Raw genomic sequence first — 17,511 nt, forward strand, 5'->3', positions numbered from 1 at the left:
AACGCAGACTGCAGCGCGCCAAGCCTCGCAGGGGAACCGGAACATCCATCCCGTGCCTCTGGGGAGACCACCTCCGGAGCAGAGCATACTGGAGAGGACGCATGTGGGCCCGCGCCCACCTCACCACGTCCAGGGACGCCGCCATCGACCCCAGGACCTGGAGGAAATCTCGCGCCCGAGGACACCGGGACGCCAAAAGCAGGCGAATCTGAGACTGCAATTTGCTCACCCGGGCCTCTGGGAGGAAGACCTTCCCCAAGGAGGTGTCGAACAGCACCCCGAGGTACTCCAGACGCTGAGCCGGAACCAACCGACTCTTGGAAAGGTTGACCACCCAGCCCAGCGACCGGAGAAACTCCACCACCCGAGCCGTAACCCGGGAGCTTTCCTGCAACGACTTGGCCCGAATTAACCAGTCGTCCAGGTAGGGGTGTACCAGGATGCCCTCCGACCGCAAGGCTGCCGCGACGACCACCATCACCTTGGTGAACGTCCGGGGAGCCGTGGCCAGCCCAAAGGGAAGCGCACAGAACTGATAGTGCCGACCCAAGATCGCAAAGCGCAGGAAACGCTGATGAGAGGCCCGAATAGGAACATGCAAGTAGGCCTCCGTCAGATCGAGAGAAGTGAGAAACTCCCCCGGCTGAACCGCCAGAATGACCGACCGCAGCGTTTCCATACGGAAAGAGGGAACCTTGAGAGCCCTGTTGACCCCTTTCAAATCGAGGATGGGCCGAAAAGTCCCCTCCTTCTTGGGCACCACAAAGTAAATGGAGTACCTGCCCGTGCCCCACTCCGGGGGGGGCACTGGAACTACTGCCCTGAGATCTAGCAAGCGCTGAAGGGTCTGGCGAAAAGCCAGCGTCTTCCCAGGAGTCTGACATGGAGAAGCGAGGAAAAAATCCGGCAGAGAGCGGGCGAACTCCAGGGCATAACCGTCCCGCACCACCTCCAGGACCCACTGATCGGACGTGATCTCGGCCCATTTGGGAAAAAAGTCGCGCAGCCGGGCCCCCACCGGAACCAAGGGGGGCGCCGGCAAGGCGTCATTGTGCAGGACGGGAAGCGGGGGAACCGGCGGAGGGATTCCCTGCCCCCCGACGGGCCCCCCGAAAGGGCTGCATGCGCTGGAAGAACCGACCCCGGGAAAACCCCGGAGACTGGAAAGAAGCAGCCCCACGCCCAGGGCGATACTTGCGAAATTCCCGCAAACGCCCCCGGGCCGCACCCCCCCGAGACGCCGGGCGGGCACGGTCCTCCGGCAAACGGGGAACTTTCGAGTCCGACAGAGTCTGAATCAACTTATCCAAGTCCTCTCCAAATAAAAACGACCCCCGAAAGGGAAATTTAGTAAGCTTAGCTTTGGACGCAGCATCCGCCGCCCAAGCGCGCAGCCACAACACACGCCTTGCGGCCACGCCAAAAGCCATGGACTTAGCCGAGATCCGCACCAAGTCATACAGAGCATCCGAGAGGAATGAGGCAGCCATCTCAATCTTCGCTACCTCCTGATCCACCAGAGACCAGTCGTCAGACTCTCGATCCAAGACCCGCTCCGCCCACCGAAACACGGCGCGAGCGACCAGTCCCCCACAAATAGCCGCCTGGACCCCAAAGGCAGAGACTTGAAAATTTTGCTTAAGGATGGTCTCCAATTTGCGCTCCTCAGAGTCCCGCAAGGCAGAACCGCCCTCAACAGGCACGGTATGCCGCTTGGAAATAGCCGAGACCACCGCATCCACGACTGGCGAAGCTAACGTAGCCCGATCCCCTTCAGGAATGGGATACAGGCGAGCCATGCTGCGCGCCAGCCGAAACGGCGTCTCCGGCGTTTTCCACTGCTCAAGAATAATATCCCGAATATCCTGATGCATAGGAAAAGAGCGGGAAACGGAACGGATCCCTCGTAACAGAGGGTCCCCCACACGCGGAGTCTCCGGCGGCGCGTCCTCAAAACGCAAAGCCGAAGAAACCTGTTGAATAAGGTCAGGCAGCTCATCTCTCTGAAAAAGGCGCACCACGGACGCCTCGTCACTGGAGAACGGGAAACCCGACAACCCGCCGCCAGCTTCCGTCCCCTCCAGAGGGTCCTGGAATTCCTCAGAAGGGTCCAGGTCCTCCTCCAGACCGACACGTTCCTCCGACCACAAATCCTCGTCCCACGACACCCGCGGACGCTTGGACAAGAGAGGCGGCGGAGGGGATGTCACGTCAGACGAGAGAGGCAAAGCCGCAGGGAGCGCGGAGGAAACCCCACCCCCCGAGACCCCCTGGGCGCAACCGGGACCCCCAGCCGCCTGAAAATAGGCTTTGCATAATGAAAAGAAAAAATCAGGGGAAAAACCCCCCGAGGGTCCCAAGGGACTCCCTGCCACAGCAGGGGACCCAGCAGAAACCTGCCCCTGCTTAGCCAAAACAGGGGGAAGGTCACCTGAGGTGGAAGACAAAATGGAGGGGCCAGACAGAGAAGATGGTGTCTTTCCCGCCAAAACAGCTCCCTCCATAGCCTGCAGCGGCTGAGAGACCTGAATAGTCTCAGCCGCTAAAACAGGCAAGCCGGCATCAGCTGTCAAAATATCAGCTGAGAGGGAATCCTCTAAAACCCGACCGTCGGCGGCTCGGGGAATCCCTCCGTGGGCGGACGGAGAAGACCGGGCTTCTCCACCGTTCCCTGCCGACTCGCGAGGCACCATCGGCGGGGAGCTCTGGGCGCCTGCAGCCGCTGCCGACGGAGCTCCTCCACCGCACCGGCCTGAACACCGCTTGCACAGGCCGGCCGCGAGTGCCTCGCGTCTGGAGCACAATGAGCACTTTTTCCCTTTAGAAGTGCTCATTGCTCCATACGCGACCTAGCTGTAAAAAAGTGCCGGTTAGTTGAAAAAATACAGTAAAATACAGTTTTCTTAAAGGGATACAACCCTCCAGACCAGCACTACCTCAGGATTTTTTTTTTTTTTTTTTTTTTACACAGAACAGACTCCACAGGCTCTCGAAGCAATATGCCTTGCTTGATTTAGGGGGCAAGGCTTACTGCTGAGGCTCCTCTAAAAAAATATGGGGAGGTGGAGGAAGTGGGGGGAGGGACCCCGCTCGTGACCCGCCGGGTTTGACACCCCCGAGGTCGGACGAACCCCCAAACAGAGTCCGTCCAAGCTCCGTCCGGCTAAAAACAGGGACAATAAACCTCTAAACAAATTCCAACAGCCCTACCAAGGGAGATGGGTACAGATCACTCAACACCTGCTGGAGACTGAAAGAAGACTGAGGGAAATAGAGAGGAGGGGCTAGGATATACTGTCCCAAAGTTTTGTTTTCAGTCTCCACCTGCTGGTCATGATTAGATATATACCCAATCGTAAAGTTAACCTCTACTGGTCTGGAGAGTGCTAAAGAAAAAAGCAATTTTTGACAGTAAGGGAAATGTGTTCGTGATAGAGCAGTTTTTCATCAATTATTACTCCAAGGATTTTTACAGAGGAGACTAGGTTAAGTGGAATGTTATTGAGGATGAATGAGTTTGTCAGGGTTATATCTTTTTTCCAGGTAAATAACATTGATGTAGTCTTATTTATGTTTAGTGCCAATTTGTTTGTGTTGAGCCAGTTTTGTATTGTTTCCAGTTTATGATTGATGGATGTAATATCATTATTATTTTCTGGGTCCAAGGGATGAATAAGTTGAATGTCGTCGGCATAAGCGAAAGGAGTGAAGCCAATGGACTGGCAGATGCTTAATAATGGTGAGAGAAAAATATTGAACAGGAGAGGGGACAAAATAGATCCTTGAGGGATTCCGAAAGAAGAGGAGTACCGTATTTTCTCGCATATAACGCGCGCGTTATACATGGTTTTTACAAACCGCGCATAACCTTGCGCGTTATACAATTTTTTTTTTACATAGTCCCCCCCCCCCGACGTCCGATTCACCCCCCCCCGCAGGACCGCTCGCAACCCCACCCCGAAGGACCGCTCGCACGCACCCGCACCCCCACCCCGAAGGACCGCTCGCACCCCCACAGCCTCCCGACCCCTCCCCCATCATGTAGAAGCTCCTACCGGTGTCCTGCTGCTTCCTCTTGGCGGTCCCGGCCCTTCTGTGAGCCCTGCGCCTGCGCTGCTTTCTCTTCCGGCAGTTCGCCCTTTCTCTAACGTCAAGCCCTCTTGCCCTGCCGACTCCCCGACATGATCGGGGCAAGAGGGAGCTCAAGCCCTCTTGCCGCAGCCAACCGTGGCACCCCCGACATGATCGGGGCAAGAGGGAGCTCAAGCCCTCTTGCCCCAGCCAACGGCGGCACCATCGACACGATCGGGGCAAGAGGGAGTTCAAGCCCTCTTGCCCCACCGACTCCCCAACTCCCCGACAATATCGGGCCAGGAGGGAGCCCAAACCCTCCTGGCCACGGCGACCCCCTACCCCCACTACATTACGGGCAGGAGGGATCCCAGGCCCTCCTGCCCTCGACGCAAACCCCCCTCCCCCCAACGACCGCCCCCCCAAAGAACCTCCAACCGCCCCCCCAGCCGACCCACAACCCCCCTGGCTGACCCCCACGACACCCCCACCCCCCTTCCCCGTACCTTTGTGTAGTTGGCCGGACAGACGGGAGCCAAACCCGCCTGTCTGGCAGGCAGCCAACGACGAAATAAGGCCGGATTGGCCCATCCGTCCCAAAGCTCCGCCTACTGGTGGGGCCTAAGGCGCCTGGGCACATGGTCGGGTTTGGCTCCCGTCTGTCCGGCCAACTACACAAAGGTACGGGGAAGGGGGGTGGGGGTGTCGCGGGGGTCGGCCAGGGGGGTCGCGGGTCGGCGGGGGGGGGGGCGGTCGGAGGTTCTTGGGGGGGCGGTCATTGGGGGGAGGGGGGTTTGCATCGAGGGCAGGAGGGCCTGGGATCCCTCCTGCCCGTAATGTAGTGCGGGGTGGGGTTAGGGGGTCGCCGTGGCCAGGAGGGTTTGGGCTCCCTCCTGGCCCGATATTGTCGGGGAGTTGGGGAGTTGGCGGGGCAAGAGGGCTTGGGCTCCCTTTTGCCCCGATCATGTCAGGGGGGCAAGAGGGCTTGAGCTCCCTCTTGCCCCGATCGTGTCGGGGGTGCCGCGGTTGGCTGGGGCAAGAGGGCTTGAGCTCCCTCTTGCCCCGATCGTGTTGGGGAGTCGGGGAGTCGGCGGGGCAAGAGGGCTTGACGATAGAGAAAGGGCGAACCGCTGGAAGAGGAAGCAGCGCAGGCGCAGGGCTCACAGAAGGGCCGGGACCGCCAAGAGAAAGCAGCAGGACACCGGTAGGAGCTTCTACATGATGGGGGGGGTCGGGAGGCTGTGGGGGTGCGAGCGGTCCTTCAGGGTGGGGGTGCGGGTGGGAGTGCGTGTGAGCGGTCCTTCGGGGTGGGGGTGCGAGTGGTCCTGCGGGGGGGTGGGGGTGAATCGGACGTTGGGGGGCATCAGGCTTTCAGGGTGGAGACAGTACTTCAAGGGGGAGAGGAGAGTCGGGGCGGGCGAAAGAAGAGTCGGGGTGGCCAGAGGAGAGTCGAGGCGAGCGAAAGGAGAGTCGGGCGGCGACGGGAGAGTCGGGCAGCATGCGCGGTATACGGGTGTGCGCAGTATATAAAAATTTCTGTATATAAATTTGTGTTTTCCGCGCGCTATACCCGTGTGTGCGTTTTACACAGGTGCGCGTTATCTACGTGAAAATACGGTAGGTTGTGGACAGTTCATTATTAAACCTGACAGAAGAGGTGCGATTAGCGAGATTGGAGGTGAACCAAGAAAGAACTTTCTCGTTGATGCCTATTGATTCTAACCTGCGTAGAAGTAGATCGTGGTCTATAGTATCGAAAGCGGCGGAAATATCTAATGAAAAAAGAATGACAGATTTGTGATGGTCTAAAAAATATTGTATATTCGATGTTAGACCTATTAACGAATACTCTGTATTGTGAAGTTTTCGAAAGCCTGTTTGGTTAGGATGTAGTGCGTTAGTATTTTCTATAAAGTCGGAGAGTTGGTTAGCTGAGCTAATAAATGGGTTTAGCATATTCGTACGTAAGTCTTTTCCGTATGTTATGCCCATTTCTAGCATGGGTGTATATTTGGCATTTTTCTAGTTTTCTTGGCCATGCGCTAATGTTAGTATCAGCATGCATCCGTTTAAAAAAAAAAATAAAAAATACCGTGGGAGCACAGCTAGTGTCTGCTGTGAAGAGGGGATTTAAATGGTATAAGCCCACCTCTTCGAGACTGCTTTCAATTCCTAACTCTTCTCACCTTTGGTTCTGCATCCTTAACTCTAGGGGCTAGATTCACTAAGCCCACCGATCAAGTCCCGACCACTTAGCAAACCCTTTGTGACCCGATTTTCCTCCGACCTGATTCACTAACCTCGTGGCCGATCATCCTCCGATCAGATCTGATCTGCGCATGCAAATGAGGGGAAACGGCATGCAAAGTAGGAAGGACATTATTCACTAAACAAATGCAGGCAATCCGACTAGTCTGGCTGATCGAAAAACAAGCGACTGAGGACCAGTTGCTTATGTAAAAACCCTGCTCTCAGCCCCGACCTCCTACTTCTCTGCCATGACTCTCCTGCTTCTCTGCTCTCAGCCCCGATCTCCTGCGCTTTCCCGCACTGCAATCCCGTGGTTTTAACCTGCGGGTTTAAAGCGGGGTTAAACCACGGGCTCGCGATATTAAAAGTATAAAGGGTTCACAAAAAGTAAAGTAAAGGTTTTTTTCCAGCTCTGCCAGACACGGAGGGCCAGCGCATGCTGGAGAGCAATCCGTGCAGTCAGTTGGGGACCATCTATTAAATGTCAAAATGTACAGCGCTGTGTATGCCTTTCAGAGCTATATTAAGTGATAAATAGTAGTAGTAGTAGTAGTAGTAGAGATGTAAGCCAGACTTAAATGGTTGAATGAAGCTAGAGTTAAATCAGGGATCTCAAAGTCCCTCCTTGAGGGCCGCAATCCAGTCGGGTTTTCAGGATTTCCCCAATGAATATGCATTGAAAGCAGTGCATGCACATAGATCTCATGCATATTCATTGGGGAAATCCTGAAAACCCGACTGGATTGCGGCCCTTAAGGAGGGACTTTGAGACCCCTGAGTTAAATGATTTTGAAAAAAAAAAAAAAAATCAAGAGAGAGAAATCTTAATTCTTCTAGTTCTACTAGTCAACTAAAATTGAACCATTTCTTGGTACACTGCTGACTTTGCAACAAAAACAGATTAGAAAGCCTCTCTTGCTGGTTATTGAAATGCAGTGATCCCACACTTTCACAAGAAGGACTTTTTGTTCATCAATGATGGGTAAATGGAGTTTATCCACTTAGGAAAATAACTAGCAGTCCCCAAGGGGACAGCTGGAAACTTGAAGGCAGTATTTGATAATATACTGCTTTTCATCTGGAGCTGATGCTCTGGACCTATGGGGTTAAGCACAAGTATAGCAAAGTGCCCTAGGAGAGCTCAGGGGTAGATTTTGTAGCATGGGTTAGGAAATCCTGTAGCACAGTTTACAATATATTGTGTTATAATGGAATAAAATTGACATATGTTTGACGTATTTTAATAAACTATTTTTTATGAATTTTTTTCCTTGATCTGAAAAATTTATTTTAGTAAATATTTTCATTTTGGGATATAAGCCTAACTGCTACCTTGACTAAATTACTTTAATCTCCTGTTTTAAACTGTTGGGCAAATAATTCAGCCTAATCACTGCATCCACCATCACTGTTTATCTGGTATAGCAGTATAAAAGGCCAAAAAAAAAAACTTCTTTTTTTTTTTTCCATTGTCATTCTCAGAGAAATTAGTTTGGGGTCCATTTACATCTTTTGTAGAGTTGTTATACTTGTCATTTATCTTTATTTCCTGTTGTTTTTGCACCCACAGGGGGAGGGGGGGAATATATCTTTTGTTTGGTATTATTCCCCGATGGAAAATTTTGAACGGGAGAGGGAGTTTTATTTTTGTATTAATACTTATTGATTATAAGTGCTTATTTGATTATTGTGTTTTGTATGTATATTATATTGCATTTTTTGTTGGATTTGAAAACTAAATAAAGTTTAATTAAAAAAGAAAAAGTATTTTAATTTGGGATATAAGCCTAACACCCTCCTCTGCCCCAAACTGCTACCTTGACTAAATTACTTTTATCTCCCGTTTTAAACTGTTGGGCAAAGAATTCAGCCTAATCACTGCAAGCACCATCACTGTTTATCTGGTATAGATTACATTACATTACATTACTGATTTCTATTCCGCCTCAACCTTGCAGTTCTGGGCGGATTACAAAAGAGACAACTGGACATTTCCAGGATAATTACAGAGAGAATTCTGGTCATTTCCAGGAGAAGTTACAAGAATAATGGAGCTGTATATTTCAAGAGCTACAAGATGCTGTACAAATAGGAAATAGTGCAGATCCAGTATATATACCGTTAGGGAAGCAGTTGACATGCTTGATGCCAAAGAGAAGGGAACTGGTGAAGGGGGGAGGAGAGGGGAGTTGCGTTGAGGGGGGTCCGGTTGGGGTTAAGCCATCTGTATAAATTTTTTGAATAGGTGGGTTTTGATTTCAGTAGAAAAGGGGAAAAAAAAAACCCCACTTTTTTTTTTTTTCATTGTCATTCTCAGAAAAAGAAAGGAAAAGGGGTGGGAGTTGATATACCACCTTTCTATGGTTACAACCAAAGCAGTTCATGTACAGGTACTTATTTTGTACCTGGAGTGGTTTTATGGCTAGTGCAGTGGCCTGAGCACCAGGGAACTGGATTTGCTTCCCACTACAGCTCCTTGGGATTCTGGGCAAATCACATGTAAACTTCAATTGCAACCACAGAAAGGTGCTATATCAAATCCCATCTCCCTTTTCCTAATTACAGAACTGCGAAGCACATCATGATCTGCTGGGTGAACAGTGTCTTGAATAAAGTTATGTACAGATTTAAATTTCCCAAAGATAAACAACTATAACTACACAGACTTGCTAAAGCAAGGAAGATTAATCCTGTAGAATGTGTTGCTTTTGCAAGTCATTTGTTTGAAAATATTACAGCAAACATAATAGCAGATAAGGACTGTAAAGCTCATCTAATCTGTCCAATTTAATTCTTGTTGTGATGCCAAGGGCCACAATTGGTTTCTGGATTTCCCTCCAGTACTCTCTAATCATCATTCAGTATACCATTTTATTTTGCTAATGCACTTAAGTGCTAGTTGGTGGAAGGCAGGAACATCCGATTATCTACCCAGACAGCACACCCAGTTCCACATTTTGATGCTAAGTTCCTGCATTCAACTTTTTAACATTTTAATACAATGGTTGAAAACTCTTAACTGTCTGGTCTGGTCTGCCTGTAAATAGCATGACTGAGAACAAAGAAGAAATCAGCATCCATCCCACCCATAATATAAATTAGTGTCTCGCAAACTTTTTTCTGCCCAGGCATACTAAACTATGGTTCACATCTAGAGGGCCTCTGCGCACACGTGGACGTCAACGTGATGTCATAACATCAATTTCTACGCATGCACGGAGGTCCTCCAGATGCAGGCCCGGAGCTTGGGGACTTCCAAAACCCAGACAAACTGACGGGTTTTGGAAATCTCTCTATCTGCTAACCCTAAAATTACTATGTTGGGGGGGGGGGGGGAATGGAAAGGTGCCAGTGCCGGTTGACTCCCATCAGGGCACCTCTCGTGGCACACCCAAAATTTTGCCGCGGCACACAGTTTTTTGATTCACTGTTAGAAATTATGTTATGAATATTTTGAAAACCTACAGGAGGTATCAATAGGAGGACATAGATGAAGGTTGCAAACACACAATTTTATACAAAAACAGTTTTTCTCCTACATCTCTCTCCTACAAGTAGTAACGGGGAAAATTGTTTTGTGCTCCAAATTCCTAACTAGAGAAATAAATACTGAAGTCAACTACTTACATAGTGGCTAGAATCCTTATCATCCACCTTTCTTTTTTTGATGTCATTAGAATATTCAGGTCCATTCCTGCGTTTATCAGAGCCTCGCAGGCTGTCAGGGACCAACAGAGAATTACTCTGTAAAGACAAAAAGACAAGGTCAATCAAAAAAAATTCCTTCCAGGATTCCTCTGTAGGCTCATGAAAACCAAACGTGGATGTGATAGGCCCTTTAGAAATGTGATAGCTACACAGCCTTTTATGCCATTTAATTCAAGTCATCAAAGCCTTCCAAGGCAAACATTTATAGAAGTTCATGCATTTTAAAGAGGGAGCTTGGCTTTAACGCAGATCAGCCAATCACTGGTGCACTCAGTCAGTCACTGTCCATTCAGTGCTCCATTCAATTGATCTCATTGTTTGAGAGAGGGGGGAAAAAGAGCCGTTGTGTTTATTCATGAACATACTTCATATACATTCTGATGGAGATTACTTTGACATCCTGAAGCCATGAAAATGTGTGAACCTTAAGATTATGCAGTCAGAGATGTTACAAATGTGATCAGGACATTCAGAGATTAAAATAAAGGGGTGTCGTCAGCTGCAGCAAAAGGTTATCCAATATAAACTTTAGATATTTTTCTTGGTGGAAGAATAGAAAATAGTTTTAAGTTAAACTGAGAGGGACAGGGGGAGAGAAAAGTCTGTGTGTAATCAGACTTAATCTAAAACCCAACTCCAACTAACACCTCCAGACAAAAACACAATACCAAAGACTAATCTTTTCCACAAACTGCACAGACAACTTTCATTCAGATAGGCTAAGTGTAAACTGTTGACCCGAAGAAAACAAGCATTTTCAGTATTTTTGGGTCACATGGCAATTTGACATGCCTTCCATTCCCATTTTGCCCTCGGGCTAGAGCATTAAAACATGTTACAATGAGTCCTTTTAAGTGCAGGATTAGCATATGCAAGAGAGCAATTTGTTCAGTGATGTGTTAATGCCAAGAATAATGCTGAATGAGCTGTGGAAAAAAAAAAAACACACTCCTTTCAGAAAGCACCAATAACCTTTCTACAAATGCAGTCTAAAACAGAGGAAAAACATAATGACAACATGAATTTATATTACTTTAAAAAATATATATATTCTGCACAAGTTTTCTGGTTGCAGTTTAGCCATAAACATATAAAATAAATTTTGTGTTATGTATTTTGAGTCATATATGATTTTCTTGGAACAGGACCATAATAAATAACAGACCAGCTTGCTCTTTAGTTTGTATAAACTGAACTTTAAAAGCCTAAAGATGCCACCATGGGATTTTCCAGTCCTCTTAAAGCAACAATGCTTAATGGCCAACAGAAAAAAAAATCTCAAAACTTCCAGAGGAAGGGGGGGAAAAAAAAACAAAAACCGGGCACCATGACAATTTGTATCCTACTCTGCCTCTTTCAGTGGCTGCACTAATCTTCCTTTTATTCATGACTGTTCAACCTAAACAGTCTTACACAAAGCTTAAGGAAGACACCAATGAAATTCAGTATAAAGGAACTAGAGGTAACGTCTTCACTGCAATGTTTTATGAATAAAAGGGGATTTTGCTGGATCACTGAACCAACTCAGTTTAACTATTGATTAGTTACCCCTCTTCCCCCAAGCGAAGCAGGTTAGGTATTAGATAAACCTAGCAGAAGTGAAAAAGTAAAATCATAATAATCATAATAAAATAAAGCACATAAAAGCAATCAAGCCAAGCCAGTTCAAGATTTTGTGCCATTTCTAAGAGGAGACATTTGAAGTTCCTCATCTTTCAGAGCCGAATACTCTCATTAAACTACATCAGCCTTAAATATACACAATATAAAACAGCATAAACAACCAGAGAAACTTCAAGAATGTACCACTATTCTTCAAAAAACAGACACAGCAATAGATGTACAGCTACTGCCATTACAGTAACAGCCTCAACATACCAGAATAATCAACTAAATAGCAAATTAGAGCTTTTTTTTTTTTTTTCCATGACCCCTGCTGGGGTGGGGGATTCCTAAAAGGAGAGTTTATACATATATTCTAAGGTCCCACAGCATCACACTGAACACAGGATGAATACCAGGACTGCTACCCACAGGGTTTAAACAGAGCATGCAAAATTTAAGGGAAGCATCCAAGGGGGGGAGGGGGGGAGTCAATACAGGAAAGCTAGTGTTAGAACTGCTGAGTCCACAGCTTGCTAATGTAAGCCTACCCAGAGTAGTAAGCAATGAACATGCAAATTACTGCTATGTTAAAATGTATGTCAGAAAAAAAAAATAGCACATATTGGGGCCATATAGCTCATTGCTATATGGCCCCAATTCCTGTCATTGCGTGGGTGGAGAATAGTTTAGCACTCTGAAAGGAAGGGGGATTTTAGCACACACATATGGGGTCTGCAATACCTCCCCCGTAGTCTAGTGGACCCCTCCTTCCTGAACCAACTCAACCGTTGAAAAGCCCCTACTGCCTTCCAATGCTGCACCCCCCCCCTGCTGACATACATGTGGTAATGGACTTTTTTCCACATAAACACCCCCCCACCACCACAGAGAAATAAATCCTTGGTAGTCTAGTGTAGTGGTTCTCAAACAACCACCAGCCTGTCAGGCTTTCAAGATAACTCTATTAACTATGCAGGAGACAGATTTGCATTTCCGTAACTTCCATTATATGCAACTCTCTTTCATGGATATTCATTAGAGATACCTTGAAAACTCAACTGTATGGTGATTCCCTAGGACAGATTTGAGAAACACTGGCCTAGTGTTCCCCCTCCAACCCCCCCAAACTCTCCTTATCCACTACAAAAAGAGTCAACATTAAATTTGCTTCTGCCTCTGGTGCCGCTGTCATTCACAATGGCAGATCAAACACACTAGCTGAAGTCAGTCTACCAAAGAAAGCAATAAGTATTGCCTTACTTGATAGGTTTTCTCTGGCGGTACATTAGACAGGCACTGCCCATTTTGAATGATGGCATTAGAGAAGCAAACTGAGCACCACTCCTGCCTTTCAACTTTTTAAGATGGTTGAGGAGGGTCTGAGAGAATGCTAGTCTAACAAGGAATTATTTTTCTATGAAACTGAGTCTGAAGGGGAGGATGACTATTTTGCATGTTACGATTGGAGTTATCAATGATGTCAATGGCTGGTGTAAAACTTTGGAATGCTCTGCCTAGAATTTTGTGATTTTGTGCTGGGAAGATTAACTTTAAGAAAATGCTGAAAACACAACTATTTGTTAATTCTTTCTTATGTTAATGCCCTTCTAAGTCTAGGATACACTTTTCAAGAATATTCTAATATATATTCAACTTTCAATGTCTTTCAGCACTTTTATTAATCAAATTTGATTTGATAATACCGGTTCATGTCCTCTTGAATTCTGTGAGCTATTGGGGGAAGAGTGTTAAAAAGGTGTTTCTCTTAGCTTGACTGTTCTGTGATATTTGTAGTGATCGCAGGGAGCACAGGACATGTGTATGTAATGTGTAAACTGCATAGATATATGTGGTATATAAAATTTAAATGATACATATAGAGAGTTTTGGATGTCGGGTTAGGGAGAGGGAAACAGGGCTGCTAAGACTACCTGGAATTTTCATGTGTCGAGGGGGTTGGTCCACTAGACCAGTGCTTGTCAACATAGTCCTCAGGGCATACCCCGCCAGCTGGGTCTTCAGGATATCCACAATGAATATGCATGAGATAGATTTGCATACCAAGAAAGCTCTCATGGATGTTTCTTTGTAGATACCCTGAAAACCTGATTGGTTGTGGAGTTGATAAACACTGCACTAGACCGTGGGTCATCTGAAGTGAAGTACCACACTTCCCCTTAATGATCCTTAAGGTAAACTGTACCCCACTTCAGACCTGCTGTTACACTCAGTCTGTGAGTCTTCTCCGCACTTCTTTGTAGTTTATTATGTAACTACATTTCCCACATGTTTCAACATTACAGGCAGTAATCTTTAATGCAAAGCTTTGGACAGCATTATGTTCTGTGTGAAACACTAGACTGTACCATAGGACCATAAAATGTATGCAGATGTGTGTGTGGTGTAAGGAGAAAATTCAGAACCCCAAAGGAAAGATGGGAAAGGAACCTTCATTGCTCAGCCACACATCCCTAAACTCAACTGAACCAGGCCACAACAGGAGCTAAATTCAGAGATACGAGCTGTGCAGAACAGATCCATCCACCATCTGGAGATAGAGCATACTGATTAAACAGAAGGCTTTCCATCCAATAAATCAGAGTTCAACTCAGTAGTCTCTATATCCATCTGCTGGTAGATGGACAAAACCCACTCGTCTCTGGATTTATCTGCTGCTGGCGCTAAGGAATGGAACTACTAGCCATTAGTGAATGCATAATTTTCTTTGAAAAATTGACCCCCTGCAAGTTTAACAAAGTCAAAATACATACAACTTTGAACAATCTATAAAGTACTTTAATTCCAGATTTTATCATAAAAAAGTTGCTAGTGCAAATGTGTTTGCTACTCTGACAAAAAGGGGAATTTCAAAATGCCTACTTCCAGGTACGAATGATTTATGCCTTCCTCCTGGTATATCATATGACAGAGTCAAGATGCAATGTTTTAAAACTATCATTAACAAAATTAGACTTTTCAAATAGCCTTATGTTAAATGAACAGCTGGGATGTTTAGTATGGTTCCATTTTCAAAAAATAGCTAATTCTTTAGATGCCCTTTTACTAAAGGATATTTAGGGCTAGATTCACTATGCAAACCAATTGTGTACCGATCGGTTTGCGACCCCTTTGCAACCCAATTTCCCTCCAGCCCGATTCACTTACCTCTCTGCTGATCATCCTCTGATCCGTGCATGCAAATGAGGGGAATGGCATGCAAAGTAGGCAGGGACTCGATTCACTAACCAAAACACTGCAACTGGGCTGGGCTGGGTGATCACAAACAAGCGACTGCTGAAGACCAGTCACTCAAGCCCTTTCCGACCACCCTGCCTTCTGCCACCCTGCTCTTTGCTCCATCAGCTGCTCCTCATATAAGGCGCTTTCTTCCTGGCCATTAAAATGATTCCTGGGCTTGGCACACTTTTCCACAGATCCCTAACATGCTTTTGCAGAAATTAAGGAACTCTTCTCGTTCCCCATTCTCCTGCTGATAATCGTCTGGCGCAGAGACACAGCTCTGGACTAGAAGAGGCTGATCTCCTGTCTGTCCCCAATGCCTCCCGCACAAAGGGATTGACTGGATTTTTTCTATTCTATATTGACCTTTTATCAGCTCTTCTAAAAAGTGGTAATAAATTTTACAAGTTTCACTAGTAGACGCAAGGGACATAAGATGAACAGCCACCTAGTAGACTGATAACCAGGGAAACTGGTGTTCAAATTCTACTAAGGTTCCTTATGACTTCAGTCACTTTTCCGCACTTCCTTAGTTACAAACTTAGGGCCTCATTTTACTAATATGCTAATGCATATTAACTTATTAAACTTTAAAGCATGTTAAATAATATAAACCCCATTCTCAATAGGGCCTATTTAGTATGTAGAAATTAACACATGTAGATTAATATGTATTAACTGATCATACATTTTAGTAAGAGAGGTCTTTAGAGCAGGGGTTCTCAATCTAGACCTCGGGATACACTCAGCCAGTCATGTTTTCAGGATATTTGCAAGGAATACCCATGAGATAAATTTGAATGCATTCCCTCCATTTTTATGTAAATCTCTCTTATGCATATTCATTGTGAATATTTGGAAAGCATGAAAAATCGGAGATGCAGAAGCAGACAAGGTAGTCTGTTAAAATCCTTTATTATAGTGATCACATAAAAGGTGCTTAAGCTCTCTTTAAGGGCACTTGTGATACTATACCTCAGGACTTTCTTTTGCGGAATGTGTTAGAAAAGCATTCTTTTGAGGGTATGTAGGTATATAGCCACTGGCTCAGTGACTATTTATTAATTAATTAATTCTTTTATGGACTTGTTTATAGTGATTACTCTTCATGTTTGTATTTGTATGTATATTCACAAACATTAATTGATATTTATTTTTTTATATATATTCTGACCAATTTGTGTGTGTTTTAGTATATTTTCTATACTAAAAGTAGAATATTGGTTATTCTTTTGTGGAAAACCTTATAAGCATGAAGTATGTAACAACAAATATTGGCCTAGAAACTTTTCTATGGTTATATCTACATGTACTTATAAGTTTCACACAATAATTAGTTTCACAAACACACTTTTTTTGTGTGTTTATGTCTTGTTAGTTAACTTAATATTTAATATTATTATTTATAGTTCATACTAATTTAGGTTTTTATGTGTTATTAGTAATTATACCACCCCTGAAGCAGCCTTGCTGGGTGAAACACGGACCGTGTCGGGTCATTGATTGAATCCCTTCAATATAAGGACATTAGTTTCACAGGACTTTTTATAAATGTGCTTTTATTCAGGTGCACTTGTATTTATTTTGAAGTTAAAGAAATAAAAGTTTGTCCCAAGGTTGACGTGTTCTGTCCCACTCCCCACTTGTTTTCTTTCTGTTGGATTCTACATGGGGTTTTTATTCCTTTTACTCTGCTCCTTATCTGCTTTCTGTTGAAACACAACCATGTCATGCACTTTTTCTGTGACCTCTGCAGTAAAGGATTTTAACAGACTACCAACATGTCTGCTTTTACATAGCCCATTCTTCTAGGACTAGCAAACCGTTTGCCAATTTATTTTTTATTTTTTTCTAAATCTTTATTCATACATAAAGTGCATACAAAAATACAATTGGCACCAAATAACAGCACTTATTACTAAAAAATAATAATATAGACATCTTCCCCCCCACACACACCTTTCCTCCTAACCCAGATGTGTGTAAAACTCAATGAAAAAGAAAGGCTTGGACTATTAATTGATGGATACAAAATTTGCTAATGGGCCCCAAATCTCATTGGAGTTTTTACCATAACCCTTTATTTCTGAATTCATACGTTCACATCGATAACATAAGCACAGAGATTCCCACCAAAAGGTATGATTTAATCTATGACAATTCTTCCAGTTTTTTTGTGATTATTTGTATAGCAATCCCAGTCTTTACAAGAAGTAATCTATTCTTAGCTGCAGAATTAGAAACTTGGGTTGTAATATAGTTTCAAACAGAAACATATCGTATGACATAGGAATAGAGTCACCCAATATCCTATTAATTGTAACCCATATCGACTTCCAGAAGCCTAACATTAAGGGGCAAAAGTACAACATGTGATCCTGCGTCCCTATATCAAGATGACAATGCCAGGCATCTATTAGACTTTGAACTATCTAGGTTCAAACAATTTTTATTGATGCAAACACAGCAAATACAACACCAGCTGTGGTATGCAGCCTATGCCTGCTAGGAGTGTCCCTAGAGCAGTGCACAGGTCAAAAGCAGACACTTCTAAGGCTGGTCCATTTAAACCCCAAACTGCCAAATTGCCCGACTTTCCTTCCTTACCCTGTAGAGGGAGCCAGGGAGCAGAGCTGC

General features: G+C 45.5%; 1 protein-coding gene across 19 annotated transcripts in view; it reads right to left on the bottom strand.

Annotated features, from left to right (window-relative positions):
• The window catches only part of LOC117351636 (transducin-like enhancer protein 1), a 307,381-nt gene that overhangs the window by 88,954 nt on the left and 200,916 nt on the right, over positions 1 to 17,511 (bottom strand). For all 19 annotated transcript variants that reach the window (XM_033927342.1, XM_033927370.1, XM_033927331.1 and 16 more), the window contains one exon: positions 9,949 to 10,065. In XM_033927342.1, coding sequence (XP_033783233.1) covers positions 9,949 to 10,065 — 117 coding nt within the window. The remainder of the gene's footprint in view (positions 1 to 9,948; positions 10,066 to 17,511) is intronic.

This window comes from Geotrypetes seraphini, chromosome 1 (genome assembly GCF_902459505.1).
Source record: "Geotrypetes seraphini chromosome 1, aGeoSer1.1, whole genome shotgun sequence".
Classification (NCBI taxonomy): Eukaryota; Metazoa; Chordata; class Amphibia; order Gymnophiona; family Dermophiidae; genus Geotrypetes; species Geotrypetes seraphini.